The sequence below is a fragment of the Aptenodytes forsteri genome, unplaced genomic scaffold, assembly GCF_000699145.1.
Source record: "Aptenodytes forsteri isolate BGI_AS27 unplaced genomic scaffold, ASM69914v1 Scaffold164, whole genome shotgun sequence".
Lineage (NCBI taxonomy): Eukaryota > Metazoa > Chordata > Aves > Sphenisciformes > Spheniscidae > Aptenodytes > Aptenodytes forsteri.
The window spans coordinates 3,090,695-3,109,681 of record NW_008795527.1 but is presented as its reverse complement, the minus strand read 5'-3'; the positions used below and the strand labels follow the sequence as shown (position 1 = coordinate 3,109,681).

The window sequence follows — 18,987 nt, the reverse complement described above, 5'->3', positions numbered from 1 at the left end:
CGTTAGGAAAAATTTCTTTACTGAAAGTGTGGTTAAACATTGGAACAGGCTGCCCAGGGAAGTGGTTGAGTCACCATCCCTGGAGGTATTTAAAAGACATGTAGATGTGGCACTTAGGGACATGGTTTAGTGGGCATGGTGGTGTTGGGCTGACGGTTGGACTCGGTGATCTTAGAGGTCTTTTCCAACCTTAATGATTCTATGATTCTATGAAAACAGAGGTCCAGTATAAATCTTCACTCGTGGGTTTGCTGACATCACTTTACCAGCCAACCTCTGAAATTCAAGGTGAATGCTGAAAACACAGGGTCAATCTATACCTATAACAGAAAGCATGTATAATGGGGGTTAAATCCCAGCAGCATTTAAAGCTAGGCAAAATCAAAACGTGCTTGGGACATTGTGGCAATGTCACGTGTGACCCAGTGAAGCAGTAACCAGTCATTGCCTCAACAGCCCCATGTGGCCCCTGCTTTCCTAGTGCAGGTCGGGGTTTCCCAAGGTAACCTACTCCATCCAACCGAGCTGGGGGCTCTGTGCAGTCCCTTCTCTTGCAACCCGCCTCCCAGCCTTCCTCCCCAAGAGCTACCTCATCCTCTTGCACACTCCCGCACATGCGTGACCCCGTTCTACCCTCTGCCACTACGGGGGACACAAAGCATTCAGGATATCCATTTGCTATTGAATGCTACTCAGAACAACCGGCATGAGCTGGGAACATTGCAATGCCAGAAGGCATTAACGAATGTTAAAAAATGGTTGTTTGAGCAATTGCAAATCACTGAAGTCTGTGGCTGCGTTAGCAGAAACACATTTCCCCAACTCTCCTTTCAATTTTCTGATTTCTCCCAAAATCAATTTGCTTTAGCCACTGATGGGCAAAATATCCCCACAGACATTGGCTATTAATCATGGCATTTAAAGGAGTGGCACCTTGCTAGTAACAAGACCACGGGTCCAGGTTTAAGTGATTTACATTGATCCAGCCAGCTTTTCCAATAAGCCTGAGCAGATGGGCGCTCTGCAAACAGCTGTGCCAGGGGAAAAGGTTAGTGGCTGCCAACTGGCTTCTTGTCACCGGGCTCTATTACAAGTGTCCCATTCCCTGCCCGGTGCCAGGGCAAGCACCCCAGAGCATCTTCAACCAAAGCAAACAGGCGGACCTTTGAGGAGCAGTACGCTGTTGCTAACCTGGCTGGGCTGGCAGATTAGCGAAGGGACAGTATCTGGCCAGGGAGCTAGTGACAAGCAGCAAACACCCCGGGCTGAGGGTAGTAACACCCTTTCCCTAGCACAAAGGGAAAGAGAAAGAGGGTATGTGTCCACAACCCCAATGGATCCAGGTATCCTTGGGTGCTGAAAAATTTTAGCATGAGCAATTTTAAAGATGATGAGAAAACAACATCAGTTTAGATGTACCCTAAGTGAACAGCTTCCAAAAAAAAAAAAAAAAAAAAAAAGCTGTTTTTATCAGCAATTTCACAGCTCAACTTTAAAAAAGCTGAAAAAGTTCATAGTCCAAACCCAGCCCTCCTTGGCTTCAATGTTGTTTAGACTGTGTAAGGAATGTAGAAAAGAACCAGTAAATATTTTCTTAAAGGAAAAGAAAAAGTCCCAGACCTCACACTGACGTTCTTGCAGCCCTCTTGGGAGAGAGGGAGCAGCCGGCCTCTTTTTCATGATATTTCCATCATAAACTTGATTTTTGTGTCCTCTCTGCCTCTTATCCAAACACATAAGAACCAGCCACGACTTGAACCCCTTTAACTACAGCCAGGGAGCAATACTCAAGGAATCACACCATCTCATACATTTTTTTCCATCACAAGAACATAGTCCCTTGAAGGCTGAAGTGGTCACACAGACAAATAACAACCCTTAATTATATTTTCTTGGTTTCTGTATGAAAATGTTACTACGTGTTTTGTCTATAAAATACAGAAAAAACCACAAATCTCTTAAAATATTCCACTGTATTCAGAAATTTATGTTCACAGGGGTCATCACACACAGAGAAGAAACCAATAGCTGTATTTCTACACACAGTGTGCCTCCTAACCCCATGACAACTTACAGAGACCCCTTGAATTGGCCCAGGCGCTACCCTCGTGGGCTCTTGTGCCCGCAATACAAGTTCTGTCATAAAATATAAGAATTCAAAGATAATTTCCCACTTACTGTCAACTGGCCTTTTATTTTTTAATAAAAAGGCTTGACGTTGCAAATTCAACTGTAGGAAAAGTGAGCAGAAGGTTAGGGTGGGATGGGAAAGTATTTCCCAGGCGAGTGTTGATTCTGGGACAGTTCCCTAAAATTGTAACATGTACATACAAAAAAGTTGTGAACTTTGGAGCTGGGCCAAACCCTTCCTTCTCCGCCAGCATAAACCCGGCTTTTGTCCTTGATACAAATACCCCAGCATGTCTCACAAAGCAGCAACATCGGGGAAAGGCAAAGGTGGCTTACCCTGGTCTATATGTATCTATTTAATGTTGTGTTTGGGTTCAGACTTAAGACCTGTGACAGAAAAAAAAAATGCAAACAAACATAGAGTGACTAATTCCCTTTTCTACCTGCAGCATTTCTCCTCCTTTGGAGGAGAGGTCACCATGAATGAAAGAAGAAGATGTTAAATGAGCATTAGCTTGCTAAGGTGCAGTTCAAATGTGTCCATTTGCAAATTAGCCTAGGGAATTCAGGATGTTGATTTTTTGTGCTCACTTAAGGATCACAAGGGCCATCATCTGATCTGAGTTCCTTGTGCCCCCATGGACCAGAGCTGAGATTGTGCTAGCAGATTCTTCTATAAACTAATGTTGGAACAAAGAATTCTTGCGGGGGAGAGCCTTGTCCTTTAGTAATCCCATTTGAGCTCGTTAAATCAGCAGAAAAAATAACAAAGAAATAAGAAACAAAACTAAATCATTTTGTACTAGCTACCTCAGCAGAATCAGCCATCACACGGGGGTGTGAAGGGAAAGGGAACATAACCATCGCTCACACTGGAACTGAGCACATCCGTTGTGCCACCATTACTGACCAACAGTGCTCCCCCGCTTTTACTGCCACGCTACAAAGTTTAAAGTAGATTTAAGCCATTGGAAGGGATTTGTCCTTCTCGGCAGCATGGAGCATTACAGGCATGCTAAAGGGCTAGACAGACTGGCACACAGTGAGGGTCACAACAGCCACCTGCAGCACTATGGATCTTCTGCCTATGAAAGAATCCTGCCAGGGTGGGTGCCAGGGTTACCCACAGAGCAGTGCCTCCACGATACGCTGTTCTGTACAGCCCCAAACTGAAGGTAAATTAATCACGTTTGAAGAGTAAGATTTTAAAAAGTCACATAATACAATGCACATTATTTCATTTTAATACTTTGTCTTATTCAAAACAGCAGAATCTTTTACCCAACTGAAAGTGGAAAGGACAGTTAAAAAAAATAATCCACGCATAAACTAACTCCTGGAACCCACAGCCTTGCAATCTTCCCAGAGGCTTTGCTGTATTGTGCTTTCTTCCTTTTCTGTAAATGAAGTTTCTTCTTTCTACCCCTTCTGGCTGCAAAGATAACCTTCACAACACAAACCAAGGCACTAGCGTCATTCTGCTGCCGCAGCCAGCCAGACTGGAACAATAACACCAGGAGAGGTGTGAACTTCCTCCTTTTGGCTTAATAGGGTGTTAACTTTGAAAGCTAATTATTTAAATGCTTAAGAGAGGACATCACAGTTAACCATTTTGCTGCTGAACAGCAGGCAGGGACATCTGTCCATCCGTAAGCAACTCACTCTGGGTGGCACCCACATGGCCATTCCAGGACAGAAAGCCAGCTTAGCTCCCCATCACTACTGCCTGTCCCACACCTCCTGTACTTACTATTCCCTCTCCGTACTACCGTAAAGCATTTGGCGTTTGTGGATTGGCAAAGGATTACTTTTAACCTGGCTCGGTTTGATGACCCGGTTGAGAACAGAGCCCCCAGGCAGCAGGCAGGGCGGGGGACAGGGCACCCTGCAAGCCGGCGTTGCTGCCAGACCCCTTGTGCCACACAACTCCAGCTTCAGCCCTTGAGCTTGCTGTGAAGTCCAACTGCGGGACCAGGATTGCCTGCCTTTTGGGGGCGGGGAGCCCATAAACGTTGCCCTTGGCAGACATGCAGTTTACTTCTGCGCTGCCCTAGGCTGCTCCCAAGACTGAACTTGCTTAGCACGTTGCAAACCCTCAGGCATAGCCTCGGGAGCAGCCGGAGCGTGCGGGATCCCAGCTGCAAACGCTGCCAGGCTCACCTGCACAGCCCTTGCACGGGCTGGATGAGGAGTTCACTGTCCCCACAGCTGCTCCAAAGGCAGCTCCGCTCGCCATACAAAGCTCGGTCACCCCTTCGGCTACGTCCCTCATGTTTTCAGTGATGCTCCTTCATTTCAAATGAGGACGTTCATTTATTATTTAGTGTTGTTCTTTAACCTGCTAACATCCTAGAACATCAAACGACTCTGCCCTTTGCAAGATTTCAACCTTTTCAGTACTGTGTGATCAAAGTTCATATACGCATCTCTTTTTTCTAGCCAGTAAGCAAAAGGCACCTAACGTGCCCTCTACAGATAGGAGACACACACCACAAGTGGTAAAGAGCCTACTTCTGAACAGAACAACTTTGTTATTTGACAAGCCAACAGATTTTCACTGTCTCGTCCCTGCTGGATGGTTATAGCCTGTTTTTCTGTCCTTGTCAAACCATCACTGTTGAAAAGACCTCAGGAATCTGCAAGAATATTCCCCGGGGGAAGGCTCCAGCGCTCCGAATTGCCAGCAGCCTGCACCAGTTGATTTATCATCAGCTGCTGGGAAGCTCCCAACTTGTAGCATTCTTCTTATATCCCAAATTTTTTGAGGCATGTTTCTTTTCTGTTTTTTTTTCCAAAGGAAGTTGCTAGCATGAAGCTTTTCAGACACAAAAAGCAAAAAAAGTATTTTTTTAAAATCACATCATTCTAAGCTAATTTCATGATTTTTGAAAACTTTATTGTTATTTTGAACAATGGAGCTTGTGGTATCCCTTGTTATTCTTTGTGGAGGGTATACAGCGAGCTCTAGAGAGGCTGGTTACTATGGCAGCTCTGAGCTGTTTGACAGCGTTATAATGTTTGCTGATGCTTATTAATTTATCAGAGTGGAAAAAAATGAATAGCTCATACTGATACCACTGGGGAAACTAAAAGCCAGATCCTCTAGCTTACGTAAGGCACTAGCGCTGAGCGGTGGAAAGGAAGATGAACAGCCAGTAAATGCTTTACAAACCTCAGATTTGGGGACCGTTTTAAGCCAGACCAGGTCCTCATGCATACTCCTGCATTTTTTAGTCCTGTTTCCAAATTAAAGGCGGAAAACCAACAAGCACTGAATACATCTGAAATCCCCAAAAGCTGCATATAAGAGACAGCGATAATCCCAGGAATAAAACCCTCCAACTGAGAATTGGTTCCTTATTTACCATGAAACTGTAATCTTTTCCCAGAAATTACTGAAAAGAGAAAGCTTTTTAAGCTCATCCTTAACATGTTTCCTTTTATTAGCAATACAAAAATTGCCTTTGAGCTTTCTCATTCCTTCCCACTATTTCTGCATATATATATGCAAATTATTGTACAGATTTCCCTTCACTGAGTACACTACATATCTCTGAAACAGTTGGCAGACCCCTGGGGGGGTGTTGCCCAGACAGCTGTGCAATCAGCTGAGTAAATCAGCTAATTAAAGAAACAAAGAAAATGCAAAAATTGTTAAAGACAGACTCCCGCTTACAGCATTGTTCAACATCTCTGTATCTAAAAAAGCACAGCAAGCATGGGATGGAATAAAGATGCTTGTAAATTGAACTATTGCACAAGTGACAATGATGCCATTTTCTCTCAAACACTAATCTGGGATTCATGATATTTATGCTTTGTAGTTTAAATCAATTTAATATAAATTACTCCAGCATTTTATTTCATTTTAAAATGACAAAAGCATGAAATCTAATGTTGGTTTCATAACTGATTTCTGTATGTAAAAAATGGTCATTAACTTCTGCTTGACCTTAGGTGTAGAACTAATATTGAATTTGCACAGAGGGTACTCATTATGCTGGTCTAGTTTCCATGCAGAAAAATAAGTTCCCAAGGGTCCTAGTGCTACAAGCCATTTCTCAGATCTCAAATAGGAAACAGGACTCCCGAAAATGATGCAAAAACATTTCCTCTCATTGCAGAGTTTATCAAAAGGAACAGATAACAGCAAGGGTAGGAATCTATAATCTAAACAGAGCAAGGCCAGTGTGGTAAGAAAGGAGGCTGACAGATGTAGATTTGGGCTTGCTGATCCACACACCATTAAGGCGCCGTTCCTTTCCACTGCATCTGAATGACCACAGGAAGGACAAACCTCAGTTTAGATGAGACTCAGGCCCATCTACATTATATAGCCATTGTAAATTAAAAATGAGCATACCAAGTAAAGCCACCGATATTTCCCAACTCAGTCGGATTATGGCCAGGAGCCCTTGCTGCTATTCTTTTCACATTATCATACAACTGGATTTGTTAGGAAGTTCTGTTTGTTTTATTTATCACAACTGAAGCCTTTCATCTGGGTTTGAAGGCCCATATTTCATCCAAGGTGGTGGTGCATTAGAAGAACATAATTTGTAAAAATACCTCTGGCTAAACAAGGGAGGCATTTTTTAATAGATAATCAACTACTGTTGATTCATGTGGCCAGGGGAGGTTTGGTTTTCAATGCCTGGCGCTTTGCGATACATACAAAGGAAAAGCTACATTTTACACCCACTTTGTGAACATATGAACTCATATCATTTTTTATCAAGGAGAAAAAAAGTGGAAAACGAGTTGCAAACACTGTAGGATTACTACAGGTACAGACAAAAGCAATCTTCTTCGTAGCAACAGCAGCTCAAGGAAAACCATTTGATGGCTGAACGCAGAAAGCTTTAACTTTTACCTAGTGCTTTTAGACATTCATTCTCATGTGCATGATATTTAATTTAAAAAAAAATCAAATGGCAGTGAATGTATCTATAGCCATGTTGCCTGAAACGAGATGTTGGAAGGGTGGAGAAGAGCCCATTACATGATCAGCAGGCATGGGCAGAATGATTGCTGGGAACTGATCAAACAAGGAGGTATGGGCAGTCACTGAGCAGGCTGGTGCAAAGCGAAACACCTCTCTCTAGTCCATGGAAAAATCCTCCGGGCACGGCCAGGAAAGGAGCAGGAAACAAAGAGGACTCTGAATAAATAAATTCTGTGAACTCTCTGTAAATGCGTCTCCCAAAGCACTGGAAACAAAACATTCACCTGGGAATTGTTTTTTTGCACAACTGCTGTCTTTCCGACCTTACTGTGCGATCCCTTTTTGCGTATGTGCAAAACATCTGTCGCCTACACAGCTAATCTGCATTGCTCATTTCTTCTATGTGAGTGCCTCACAGATCACACAAAGCTCTGCAACAACTGCAAAAAAACAGACCATAAACTGCCAAAATCCTTCTCAGTGTAATTCTCACCAGAGAGCTCTTTGGAGCTCTCTTCCTTCTTTTTCCAAGGCTCAGAGTCCATTCTGCTTTACATCAGCTGTGGAATACACAAAGGCTGGTGAGCGTAACTGTGTAGTCTGTTCACTGATGTTGTCCAGGGCACTTCCCACCCCCAGCATTGCCCATGGTGGGCACAACGCAGGTTGTCACCAATTCAGCCACGGCACAGAGGAGCTGTGTGTATGTCCCACATAGTGTTCCTGACCAGCCAACACAATGAGCACCGTTCCCCAGGGCTAGAAGGGGTCTAATCCTATCCTTCTGAAGTGCTGCCGGTTTCTTGGTATGCCTGATGTCAGGAGTAATGGAAGAATCCCATGGGATGCAACAAGACATTGGTCCCTAGGGATGGGCATTCCCTTCAAAAAGGCATAAAATGTTTAAAAAGGATGGCTTAAAGAAGCCAACATGATTACCTCCCTTACTTCAAGGCATGAAGTCCTTAAAGCACAATATAGCTTTTAAAATATTCCTAGCTATGTTTTCAGGTGCAACTTTTATTTTGAAGCACATTTCAATGGGCAGAGGAAAAGTAAAGATAAAGTTTCCGAGACCTACCAGAAGCATGACACTCCTGCACCTTTACTTCGAGTGGCCATTTCTCCAGGATGAATGCTATTAGTAACACTTGCAGAAGAACTCTTATTCCATACATTTTCCTAAGTTTGACCCTTGCTTTAAAGAAGTGGATGCTTGGAGGAATTGAAAGTTGTAATGAAATAAGGTCTTACTTAAGTCAAGTAAATACACCCACTGAAAAGAGACATAAGGGGATCATAGAAAAGCAGTAAGATCCTACTGGTATTAACCTTTTCCCACCCTTCAAACTTTCTCAGTTTTTCCTCAAGAGAAAATGCACACCTCTCTGGCACATGACTGCCACTTTACTCTGTAAACAGGAGGAAGTTTTTTCATCCCTCTTTATGCCCTTTTTCAGCGGCATAAAATAAGTAATAATAAACTGTGCACATTTTACACCAGAGATATTGTATATCTGCTTGTTTGCAAAACCTGTAAATTCAAAGGGTACTTAATAAGTTTGAGATTTAAACACAATACTGAACTGCTCCATTCTTGAATGACCTTTGCTCATGTATTTGTAACCTCATTTTTCAAGTATGTGTACAAATCTAGTTCAAATTTGTAATGATTTCCATTGCCTATATAGCAACTCTGTTCTACAAGTAAATAAAACTAATGACATAACATAGGATATTCATATAGCACCAAATGACAAAGGTTTTGCTAATTATTGTGGAGTAAAGTTACCAAGAAGTCTCACAAGGATCCCTGCTACTTGGGGAAAAGGGCTGAATGGTAAAGATACAGTTTCCTGAGTTAACTAAGCTGATAAAACAGCTTAATGCTGCCAAAAGGGTCTTACTGGGCTCCTTCCCACATCCCTCCACCTCCCCACCCTGATAAGAAGCTGCCACCCTCACTTTGTGCCAACTCCAGCACATGCTGCTGCAATACTGCATGCTGCTCTGGCTGCCCCGTCTCAAAAATAATAGAATAGATGTGGCAAAGATGATCAGATTTAATGGAATAGATTTGGTATGAGGAATGACTAGCGATTTAGCCTGGAAATGAGACAACTCACAGGGGTATGACAGAGGTGCACAAAATCCTGAATAGTATGATGATAAACTGGGAATGGATTATTCGCCACCTTCCGTCACCAAAGAGCTATATCACAACAGAGTGAGGGTCGTGGGGAATGTGTTTAAAACAAACAAGAAAAAATACGCTTTCACATACCACACACATGAATTGTGGGACTCGCTGCCACAAGAGATTATGAAGGTCAGGAGTATAAGCAGGCTTAAAAAGCAATTCGATAAATTAATGGAGAAAAGGTCCACCAAGGGCTACCTAACACAACAGTGTGGGTACAGTAAAATCCCTCTAGCGCAGACTGGTAGATGCTGAGTACACACATCAGAAGAAGGACTGTTTTAACTTGCTCTGTTTCTCTACTCTAAGCATCCCCTAACTCATCACTCACAGCAGGATCGGAGCTGGAAGGACTCCTAACCTGACCCAGCCTCACGTTTTTACCCAGGCTGATATTGCCTGGAGCGTGTTCGAGTCGAGTCATGCAATCGGCTCTTGACAGCAGGGCTGTAGAGGTGGCGCAGTGGCTGGGAAAAGGAATAGCTGTTCACAGCTTGCTTTTCATTCATGTCGGCAAAGCTCAAGCCCCAGTGACTGCTTCATATTGAATAGTCTGCCCTAAAATAAAAATACTAAACAAATCACATAGGCGATTAAGTCCTCAGAGAAGCAATACAAAAGAAAAGGGGAAGGGTGGATATGCATACATATATGTCAGAATAGGGTGGAGGTAATCCAGAAGATCTCAAATATAAAGTTAATATGTTGCAAAAGTCATATTATTATAAATAAAATGTAAATGACCCATTTTAAAAAAAAATCAATACAGCTTGTCAATTTAAGAATGGCATGACTCAAAAGCATCTAACTATATTGTGGAAACCTGAATATCATTCTTAAGGGGGAGCAAAAACACACACAAGTGTTAGGACTTTTGTAGCTGCCCTGCGCTTCACAGTGTGAGGCAGAAGCACCCATAGCCCTGCCGCTGCTCCCGCAATGCCTGGGGAGAAGCTGCAGTCACCCTTTTCCTACGTCATCGATACTCTGTCAGCTATTATCTTAATTAGCCCCTGTATTCAGAAACACAAGGACCAGAGCCATGCTCTTACTAATGGCCCTTTGCATGAATAAAATTACAGGAATTCCTTTAGACATAAAGTTAAAGGAATTTGCTGGGTGATGCCACGGGGTGCTGCTAGGTTCATGCACAGAAACACAAGGCGTCTTGTTTGTGGATGGGATTAACACCAGTTCAGAGCATCTACCTGACAGATTTTGATCAGTTCAGATGTACCTGTGTAGCTACGCCACCGGCTAAAGCCTCCAGCCTTAGGCTATTTGCTGCTTTTTATCCTTGTTTTAGCTACCATCTCTAACACATAAGAAACATGTCATGAGCCATGACAAGCAACTGAGATAAATGCCAACCCTTGTAAACCTTCAGACAAGGGGCTGCATTTCTCTTATGTTTCAGCACATTTGTGGAAGCCATCAGAAGCCAGCAAGGTATAAATAAACACAACAATTCTAATGCCAAGTGCCTACAACTAAAAAGAAAGTTCTCGTCTGCTCCAGCTACTTGCTTCCCCAAGACCTTTTACCAAACCAAGGAAGACAGCTTTCAATCAATTTATTTCTAAGGTTAAGCAAGAACAATTTTAATGCATTTTTATAAGCCACAGAGAAGTGCACAAGTTCATTTCCCCCTCTTAGGTCACCTTTATCATGAGAGCTTTATTCTAATGAAATATAAATGTGCTTTTTAGTCAACAGTGTTACTGAGATCCATCAAAGCTTCAGGATTACAGACATTAATTTTACCCTTTTTTTAGTTTTATTTGCAAAGAAGCTAAAAATGCTGAGCTCCTTCTGCATGAGGGCTCTCAAGTACCTCTCTATCAGCTTACGCCTTGCTGTTGGAGTGGTATACTTGCAGTACACATCTGAAATACGAAAATGGAACTTTTTTCCACAGCACAGAAGTCTTTCATTTTTCAGGTTCTGCATTTTTCCTTCAGCCATCTGTCAGTTTTATGTGTTTCTCCTATTCTTCCACCCCACAATAAAAACAGAACACCTCCTCAGGAAAGGCATTCTCCCCCACACCCTAGTGAGTTTTTATTTTCTGGTAGCCGACGTTCTCCATCAAGTCAGATCCTGTACTAGCGAGAATTTGATACTCTGCCCTACCCCACAGCAGGCTCAGGTGTCTACCGTGGTTTTCAAAGCATTTTGTCAGTAGATACAGTGTCTAAATCTCTGAGACAGCCATTCTGGCCCAAGAACTGAAATCCTTGTAATTACTTCTTCTCACATACATATACTAGGTAGCAAACCCAAGCTTCATTTAAACAAAAATGAACTGTTTCACCTGGGTAACCACGGCCAATGTTTCCCTCCCCTCCAAGCATAGCAAACCTTCCTAGCTGGACCCTCTTCACCTCTTGCAGAGGGACCTGTGGTGTTCGTGTGCTTGTATAGCACTTTCCGTGCAATGTAACCCAGTGATTACTACAACAGACCTAGACAAGTAATATGAAAGCTTTAATCAGACAGTTTTTCTAGTACAATTAAACCACTGTGAAGTGCCTCTCCAAGGGCAGAGGTATATCCAGAAATTAAAGTAATTCAGAAACAAATTACACAGTCCTTGCATTAAGCAAAAATACTTCTTTTTTTGCTCTTACTGGTAGCGCTAACCAGCCATCTAGAGGAAGTATTTTTAAACACTGTAATTTAAAAACCACCAAACCGTCAAAAACAGTACAGGAACTTCTGCACAACAGCTTTGTTTTTTGCACTGCCGAGCTCTAGGAAAGCTTTCAGTTAACGAACCGATTACCCACTGCAGGCAGGTTCCAGCCAGCAGGTTAGGACCGTGCCCGTCGCCTGCACTCCCCACTCATGAATCCCAGGGCAGATGAGCCAGGCGCCCACACCGTTCACACCAGCCTGGAAGCCACCCAGGGCAGCTGGCCCAATGGCCATGTTCCACTCTTTTCATGCCAAAATAAACCCTTTGTCTGATCTTTGTTGGTTTACTTCCTGGAATTATATGGAGTCTTGGAGAGGGCTAGAAGAACAGTATCTTTGAAAGATACTGTGGCTTTTAGCTCCAGAAGTACTTTCTCTGAGATACGCTTCACTTCACCAGGCACAGCATACCATAGCTTGATTGCTAACAGTAACTGCTACGCTGTGAATTTAACCATCAGCAATAAAATAAAAAAGCATAATCAACCACCCTAATTTACTCTGCTCATACTGTAGTAAAGGCATTAACTTAAATTAGACCTTCCAGTTATGCCTGATCATGTAGCCATTTTTTACAGTCGTCCAAGATGAGGCATAAAGGAATGCAAATTTCAACAACAAGCATGCACTAGTTAAACTCACTAAAGAGGTATCTTTTGTTCAGATCTAAACTGATATTTTAAGTGTTTACATTAATGTATTAGGAAAGGCTGGTCAGCACTTCAAAACTCTATAGGGAGCTTTGTTTATTTAAGGCTGTGATTTTTAACTGAAATATTTCTACTTGCTCAATGTGGGTTACAATTACGCTAGTATAAAGTAGACTCCAAGAGCTATCCTCCTTTCCCATTGTCATCTCCTGCAGCTCATTCCTAATCCAACCCCCATCCCATTTTCTACTGACACAACCATTTACATAGCCATCCACCAAAAGGAAATGAGAGGCTAACTCAGGTTAAAATCAACTCTTTTGGGGAATGGAGTTTTTATTTATTGCCAGTAGCAGTAGTAATATTTGCCAACACAACTGCCGAGAAGCAGGGAAAGAGATTTCTTACAACTGTGTAAGCACTAAGTAAAAAGGTACATGGCACCATATTCTTAGCCCTTACAGCAAAACAAAATGTTACCTTGAGCCCTTCCTTAAAATAGCCTGTTTTTCTCTGCACTGAAACAGAGCAGAAGCATTTCCATGTTCAGCCATTATAATTCAGGTGGGACTGGGGTGATACCAGGTAAGGGCAAGCAGCTGAGGGGTCTTAACATCGTAAACTACTACAGCAGTTTCAGAAGCAAAGCTATTACACGGAAGCAATTTAGGTCTGAATTCACACTTAGATTTGTGTTTACTTTCTGCAGATTTACACTTACAGATGACTGTGGGTCAACCTATGGGTCCTTTTATTTCCAGACAAAAATGCAGCAAACTGTGTATAGAATATTTTTGTAATACTTACATTTTCACAAGGAAATATTTGCAGATATGCCAGCCACATCTTCTTGGTGCCTCCAGTTTAAGATGTCATGTTGTATGTAGTGCATGTGTTATGTTTAATAACTTTTGTGCTGTACTTGTAAGCCGTAGATAGACAGATACAGATATTATGACACAATATTATTAACAGGTCAGAAAATAGCTCAAAAAGTGCAAGATACATGATCTCAATTTCTAGCACAACCACTGAAGATCACAAGAGATGCTCAGTGAAAATGCTCCCAAAGACCTCAATGGCTTTGGGAACACACCAATAATTTAAGGCAACTCCACCTCTGTTTTACTCTAGAAACACATTCAACTCTCACTTCACCATATGCAGTTTGCCCTTGCTGCAGATTAACTGCACTATAGATGAAGACACCAGAGAGTTAACCATGTATAGAGTCAGGTCTGGCCAAGTAGGTTTTGTTAGTTCCCCTGCAGTGCCCAGAAAACACAGCTCCCTTGCTTCCACTCCAGCTCAGCAATGCAGATACCTTCTGAAAGCGGCTGTGCTACCAAACCCTGACGGAGCTGAGATGACCACGTATTTCAGTGCCTTTGCACTGTATCACCAGCATTTGCTGTAAATGCTTATACTGTCAGAGACTTTCGATTACCCATTTGCCTTTCCCCTTCTACTGCCCTGATAACAGAGACTTGCCTCTGCAACCATGCGGATGTATAGACAAGTCTTCAGGAAAGAATGCCTTCATGCATGAAGTTGTCCTTTTGCTTTAGTATAAAGAAATACACCTGACTGGGCAGGTAAAACACAGCGAAGATGGCGTGAGACACTGGGCCGTAAAAGAAAACATAGGAAAATTATCAACTTATTTGTCTTAAATGTAAGTCAAATAAAGACATAAGCTTCTTTTATAAAGTGCAAGCCCAGAGAAAATAGTGATTTTGGCCAGAAAGAGACCCAAGTTCACATTCAACTGTAGCACTCCGATTTTATCAGCTAGGTCATTAGATGTGACGAGCTAGGGGAAGCGAAGCTTGACAGTAATTGCATTGTGCAATATACACAGATTCTCCAGCGAGAGAGGAACAAGGTCTGCTATCTTTGCTTCCCCATGTTAATAAGACAGCAATGACAATTCAAATACTTCAATAAACGACAAAAGGGAACAGCATTACAAACCCCCTCTAAAGTCCAGCCTGACTCACCTGACTTCCTTGCTTTCAAGGCAATGACAGCAGCCAGTTCTCTCTGAACCTAAAATACCAGGAAAGGAAAGGATGGTTATAGTTATTAGCACGGTCAAACAAAACAAAATGCAACACTGGTAAGATACCAGCTATCAATCCTTTGGAGCAGTCAACTGCACGTGGAATTATGCAAGTACTTGGTTTTGAAACTACAGTCACTTTTCCTAGCAAATCTATTTCGTTTTCAGCTGGGAATTCTGTGACAACTGTTTTGTTTGGGGTTTTTTTACTTTAATTTCATGTAAATACTGCACATTCCTTAGGGAGTGGGCAATTCAGTAGCCCAACAGGTAATTTATTTGCACAGCATATCTCTTTCACAAGCAGACACTTGAAGCTTCTTCCTTTCCTTGTTAAATGTTTGTTTTGCCTCTGCTGAGCACACTGTAATGCTGGATTTATTGTGTGACTCCAGGATAAGCGAGTTCTCCATGCTGAGGTTTGGCTGAGGTTCACGTATATAATTGACATTCGCTTTTTGGAGCTTTCAGGAGGAAACAACCGCTCCTAATAGCATGACTGAGCATTTCAGGACCAAAATTTAGCTTGAGATGAACATGCAGAAGTAAGAGCTATCTGATTTCCAGATTCACAGGCTATCTTACTAGCCTGTGATGAAAGAGCCCTGCCATGCTAGCCAGCTCCCTTCCTCAGCCTCTTGTCTCTGCATTCTTCATATTTTCCCTATAATCTCTACATGACCAGCTAGACTGTTGAGCCAGCTCAACTCTACATCCACTTCTCTCCACACGTCTGTTCCTTTTTCTGTCAGTAAGATTCTGTATTGTGCATTATTTTTACGTTTCATACTTCCTCGCTGCCATCATCTGTCCCACTGCAGCTGGTTCAAGTGCCCTGCACTTGACCTACAGCACCCCAGGCACTCTCTCCTGCATACACCTCAGCTCTTCCCTTCCTCTGCCCCATCCACGCTCTCAGACTCTTCTGTACACCTCCCAGCTTCTTCCAACTTCCCTCATTTTCCCAAGACAGCCTGTCTTTAGTATTAAAAAAAATTATGGAACATTCGAACTATTTTTCTAGGGATTGTCTTACCTCTCTGTACAAAGTCTCCTGCGCTGCATACTAGCCATCTTGTCTAACAGACCTATGAAAAGCTCAAGGCTATTCTGCAGTGGGAGTTTTGACATCCAGTTTCCGAGAGCATGTGAAATTTAAAACATCATTCACAAGACATGTGGTATGATCAGAATAAGGCACAAAGCCCATGAAGGATCCCCGAAGTAATACAATTACTAACAACTGTCAACATCCCACTCTCATGACTCTGAAGAAAAGTTTGAAAATGTGAAACAAGAATAGTTAATGTTATATTGGTCTGAGCAGAAAGACAGACAAAATCACCCAGGACATCTCAGTACAATGGTAACTCCAGCATCCACTGATCAGACACTCAGCAGCCACCCAGCTGTACGCTCTACATGTGGCAGAAGGCAGTCATACCAGAGGCCACATCCTTCCTCTGCTTGCATCCTTACTTCCCTTGTGGCAAAGGACCAGGGAGCTCTTTTTGCTGTCCTTGCAAGGTACAAGGATCTTTCCTACTCCTTGATGCTGCCCCACTGAGAGGGACAGAGTTTTCTGCCGCTCCAAGTAGGAAAATATGAAGGCAGTGCCACGGTTTTCTTAAATGTCGTCCTGTTTCCAGCACAATTGTGCAAGCTGGCAGTATTACCTTCCCTTCCTTCCTTCCTGTATACTCATTCCCATGTCTGGAGAACTGTTAATCACGGTTAATGTAAGCATAAACTGCAAGTAAGATGGGAAAGAACAGTTCTTCTGTGGAAAAACAACTTGGGCGCTTGCTTGCAGCAATTAATATACACTAGTAATAATACATACAAGCTATCCAGAGTTAGAGTGGGATTTTCAATAAAAGCCCAGGTTGTTTCTGAATAACACCACCACGACTTTTCATGGCTAAACTGCTCGGACTCTCTCCCTTCATTAAACTCAGCAGGAGGTACCAATGTCAATGCCCCAATCCTGGTCTATTCTCACAGGTTACGGACAGTAAGAAACAGTGCACTGACGTCTCATCTTTATCTTTTAGCATTTAGTAAATACATTATCTCAATATTAGCCTTAGGAGACTCTACAATCTGCAACAGTTGTAAACATACCAATTAACCCAATCAAACTACTGAAAAATAAAAATCTCTCTGTGAGTGTAAAGAAAAACCCCTCTTCTCAGAAGAAAAAGCAGCATTGTGGCATCCTGCAGTTATATTTGCAGTATTACTTTTGCTTATACGGTAGCACTTCTCAAGTTTGAAAAACAGTGCTAACATCACAGGAAATAAAAAGGCTGTTTTTCTGTATTTTGTCTATGTTATGCAAAATATCTCATTGTTTGCTGTGTGCCAGGAATGCAGCTGGCATATTACTTAATCTGAGCAAAACCCTTCAGTTAAAGTAGGAGAAAAAAAATGTTCCTCTAGTCTTAATATTAAGCAAATGTTCCTTCATCAAAGGGTTTCATCCTGACGGTCTGAGCTCCCTCTCATAGGACTCACTGAAATCACAAAGAATTGGTACTGCTGAACATCCTTCTGGATTTGCCTGGTGTCCCTGGATTTCATAATCTATATGCTTTTGTCTATTTTAGCATAAATGCACTTGGCACCTTTGCTGGACATACAATTCCTACGCATCATTACACCGATGGAAATCCGTGTACAACATTCATTCCTCACTGCACACATGCTACACGTTATCATACTTCTTCCTTTTCAGATTTCAGTTACTGCCTGTTTGACAAAATCAATAGTTGCACATCACATTGAAGATAATAATGTGGACTCAAAGTAAAATACACATTCAAACAAGAGCTATGCCTATGAAAATAAATTGAGATATTAAATATAAAAAATTGGTTTATACATATAGCTTGTCGCTACAAAGCTAACACTATCTAAATAGTATCCCATTTCGAGTAGCGTTGCAGATGTCAAAACTGATTCAGTTTAAAGGCCAGCTTACCACACAGTATTTACAGAAATATTATGAAAGTCTGAAAGAGAACATTTTGAGTGTGTTTTTGGCATGTTACCACATCTTAATCAGTTTTCTTTATGCAATATGAAAGAGCAAGAGTGTGCATAGAGAGCGGTACCCACGTATACTTCTGCTTGATTAAATACAAATGGCATATTTATATGGTGAATCTTCTCATCTTCAAAGGACAGAGGTAGAGATTTTTCAAAAGTAAATGACAACTACTGTTGTTCTCTTATCCATGTATCTGGTCATTTTATTATAGAAGGCATAGCTGTGCATCCAGTAGACAGTGCATACCACCTTTACTTTTCTCCCCTCTCTTTTTTTCTGCCTATAGTAGTCTTTTGTGAAACAGTATTCTAGATGTCAATGTGCCAAATAGAACTTCAGATCTAGAGGCAAAGTGGCAATCCTTACAGAATCTCAAAATGAAATCCTCCAACAGAAAGCTCTAAACAGCAGGGTTTTGAAAAATAAGAGAGTCTAGTTCACATTTTTGCATCTCAAGTAATGATAGTTTGATGGACTCTAAATAAAAGTAGTATTGGCTGACATCTTAAAGTACCAGAAAACTGTATTTCCCAGAAACACTGCGTTAACATCCTGATATTCTCTTCTGTCCCATCACAAGGTAAGGTAAGAGCTTTGCAGTGGAAACACTCATAGCCAACCCACTGTGCTCGGGTTTTAGCAGACAAGACATTGAATATGAAGCTGCTCTTTGGGACATGACATGGGATGCATGACAGCTCTGGAATGCTTCTTTAAACCCAGGAGTAATCATTGCATTTTCTTAAAAATTCATCACCAAAAAGATTATCCAATGCAAACGTATTTCAAATGGCACTTTGCACTGCTTGCATGTCAGCTGCCTTTACAATTTAAGTTTGATGGTGTTGTCAGTGCCTCATTGTAATGGAGCATATGATATGAGCGTATAATTTGATAGGTTCCATTCAGTTATCTTGACTGACTCTGCTTCTTCCATCGTAGAATAAAGCGTAAAGAAAAAGTGAGACCCCCAACAAGTTACTTTATCTTTTGTATCTGACTCTGCTCTTAAAAGAGGTTTGTTCCATACATTATGCACAAATTAAGATGATAAAGAAACCTCTGCAGTTTTTTCCCTGCTGCCCTTCTGACTTGGCATCACTCACTGCAGCTATCGCTATTATCTTCTACAATCTCCATAACCATTGTTTAAAACCAAGAGTGCATTTCCCTAACTAATCAGTTCTAGACTGGCTGAATCATAAAAAAAAAAAAAAAAAAAAAAAAAAAAAATTTGGCAGGGAATTGAAA

At 41.8% G+C, this 18,987-nt stretch overlaps 1 protein-coding gene across 1 annotated transcript in view; it reads right to left on the bottom strand.

Annotated features, from left to right (window-relative positions):
• LOC103901235 (rap guanine nucleotide exchange factor 5-like) overlaps nt 1-18,987 on the bottom strand; it is a 61,910-nt gene that overhangs the window by 27,307 nt on the left and 15,616 nt on the right. Inside the window, exon 7 of the mRNA XM_019472779.1 lies at nt 14,623-14,671. Coding sequence (XP_019328324.1) covers nt 14,623-14,671 — 49 coding nt within the window. The remainder of the gene's footprint in view (nt 1-14,622; nt 14,672-18,987) is intronic.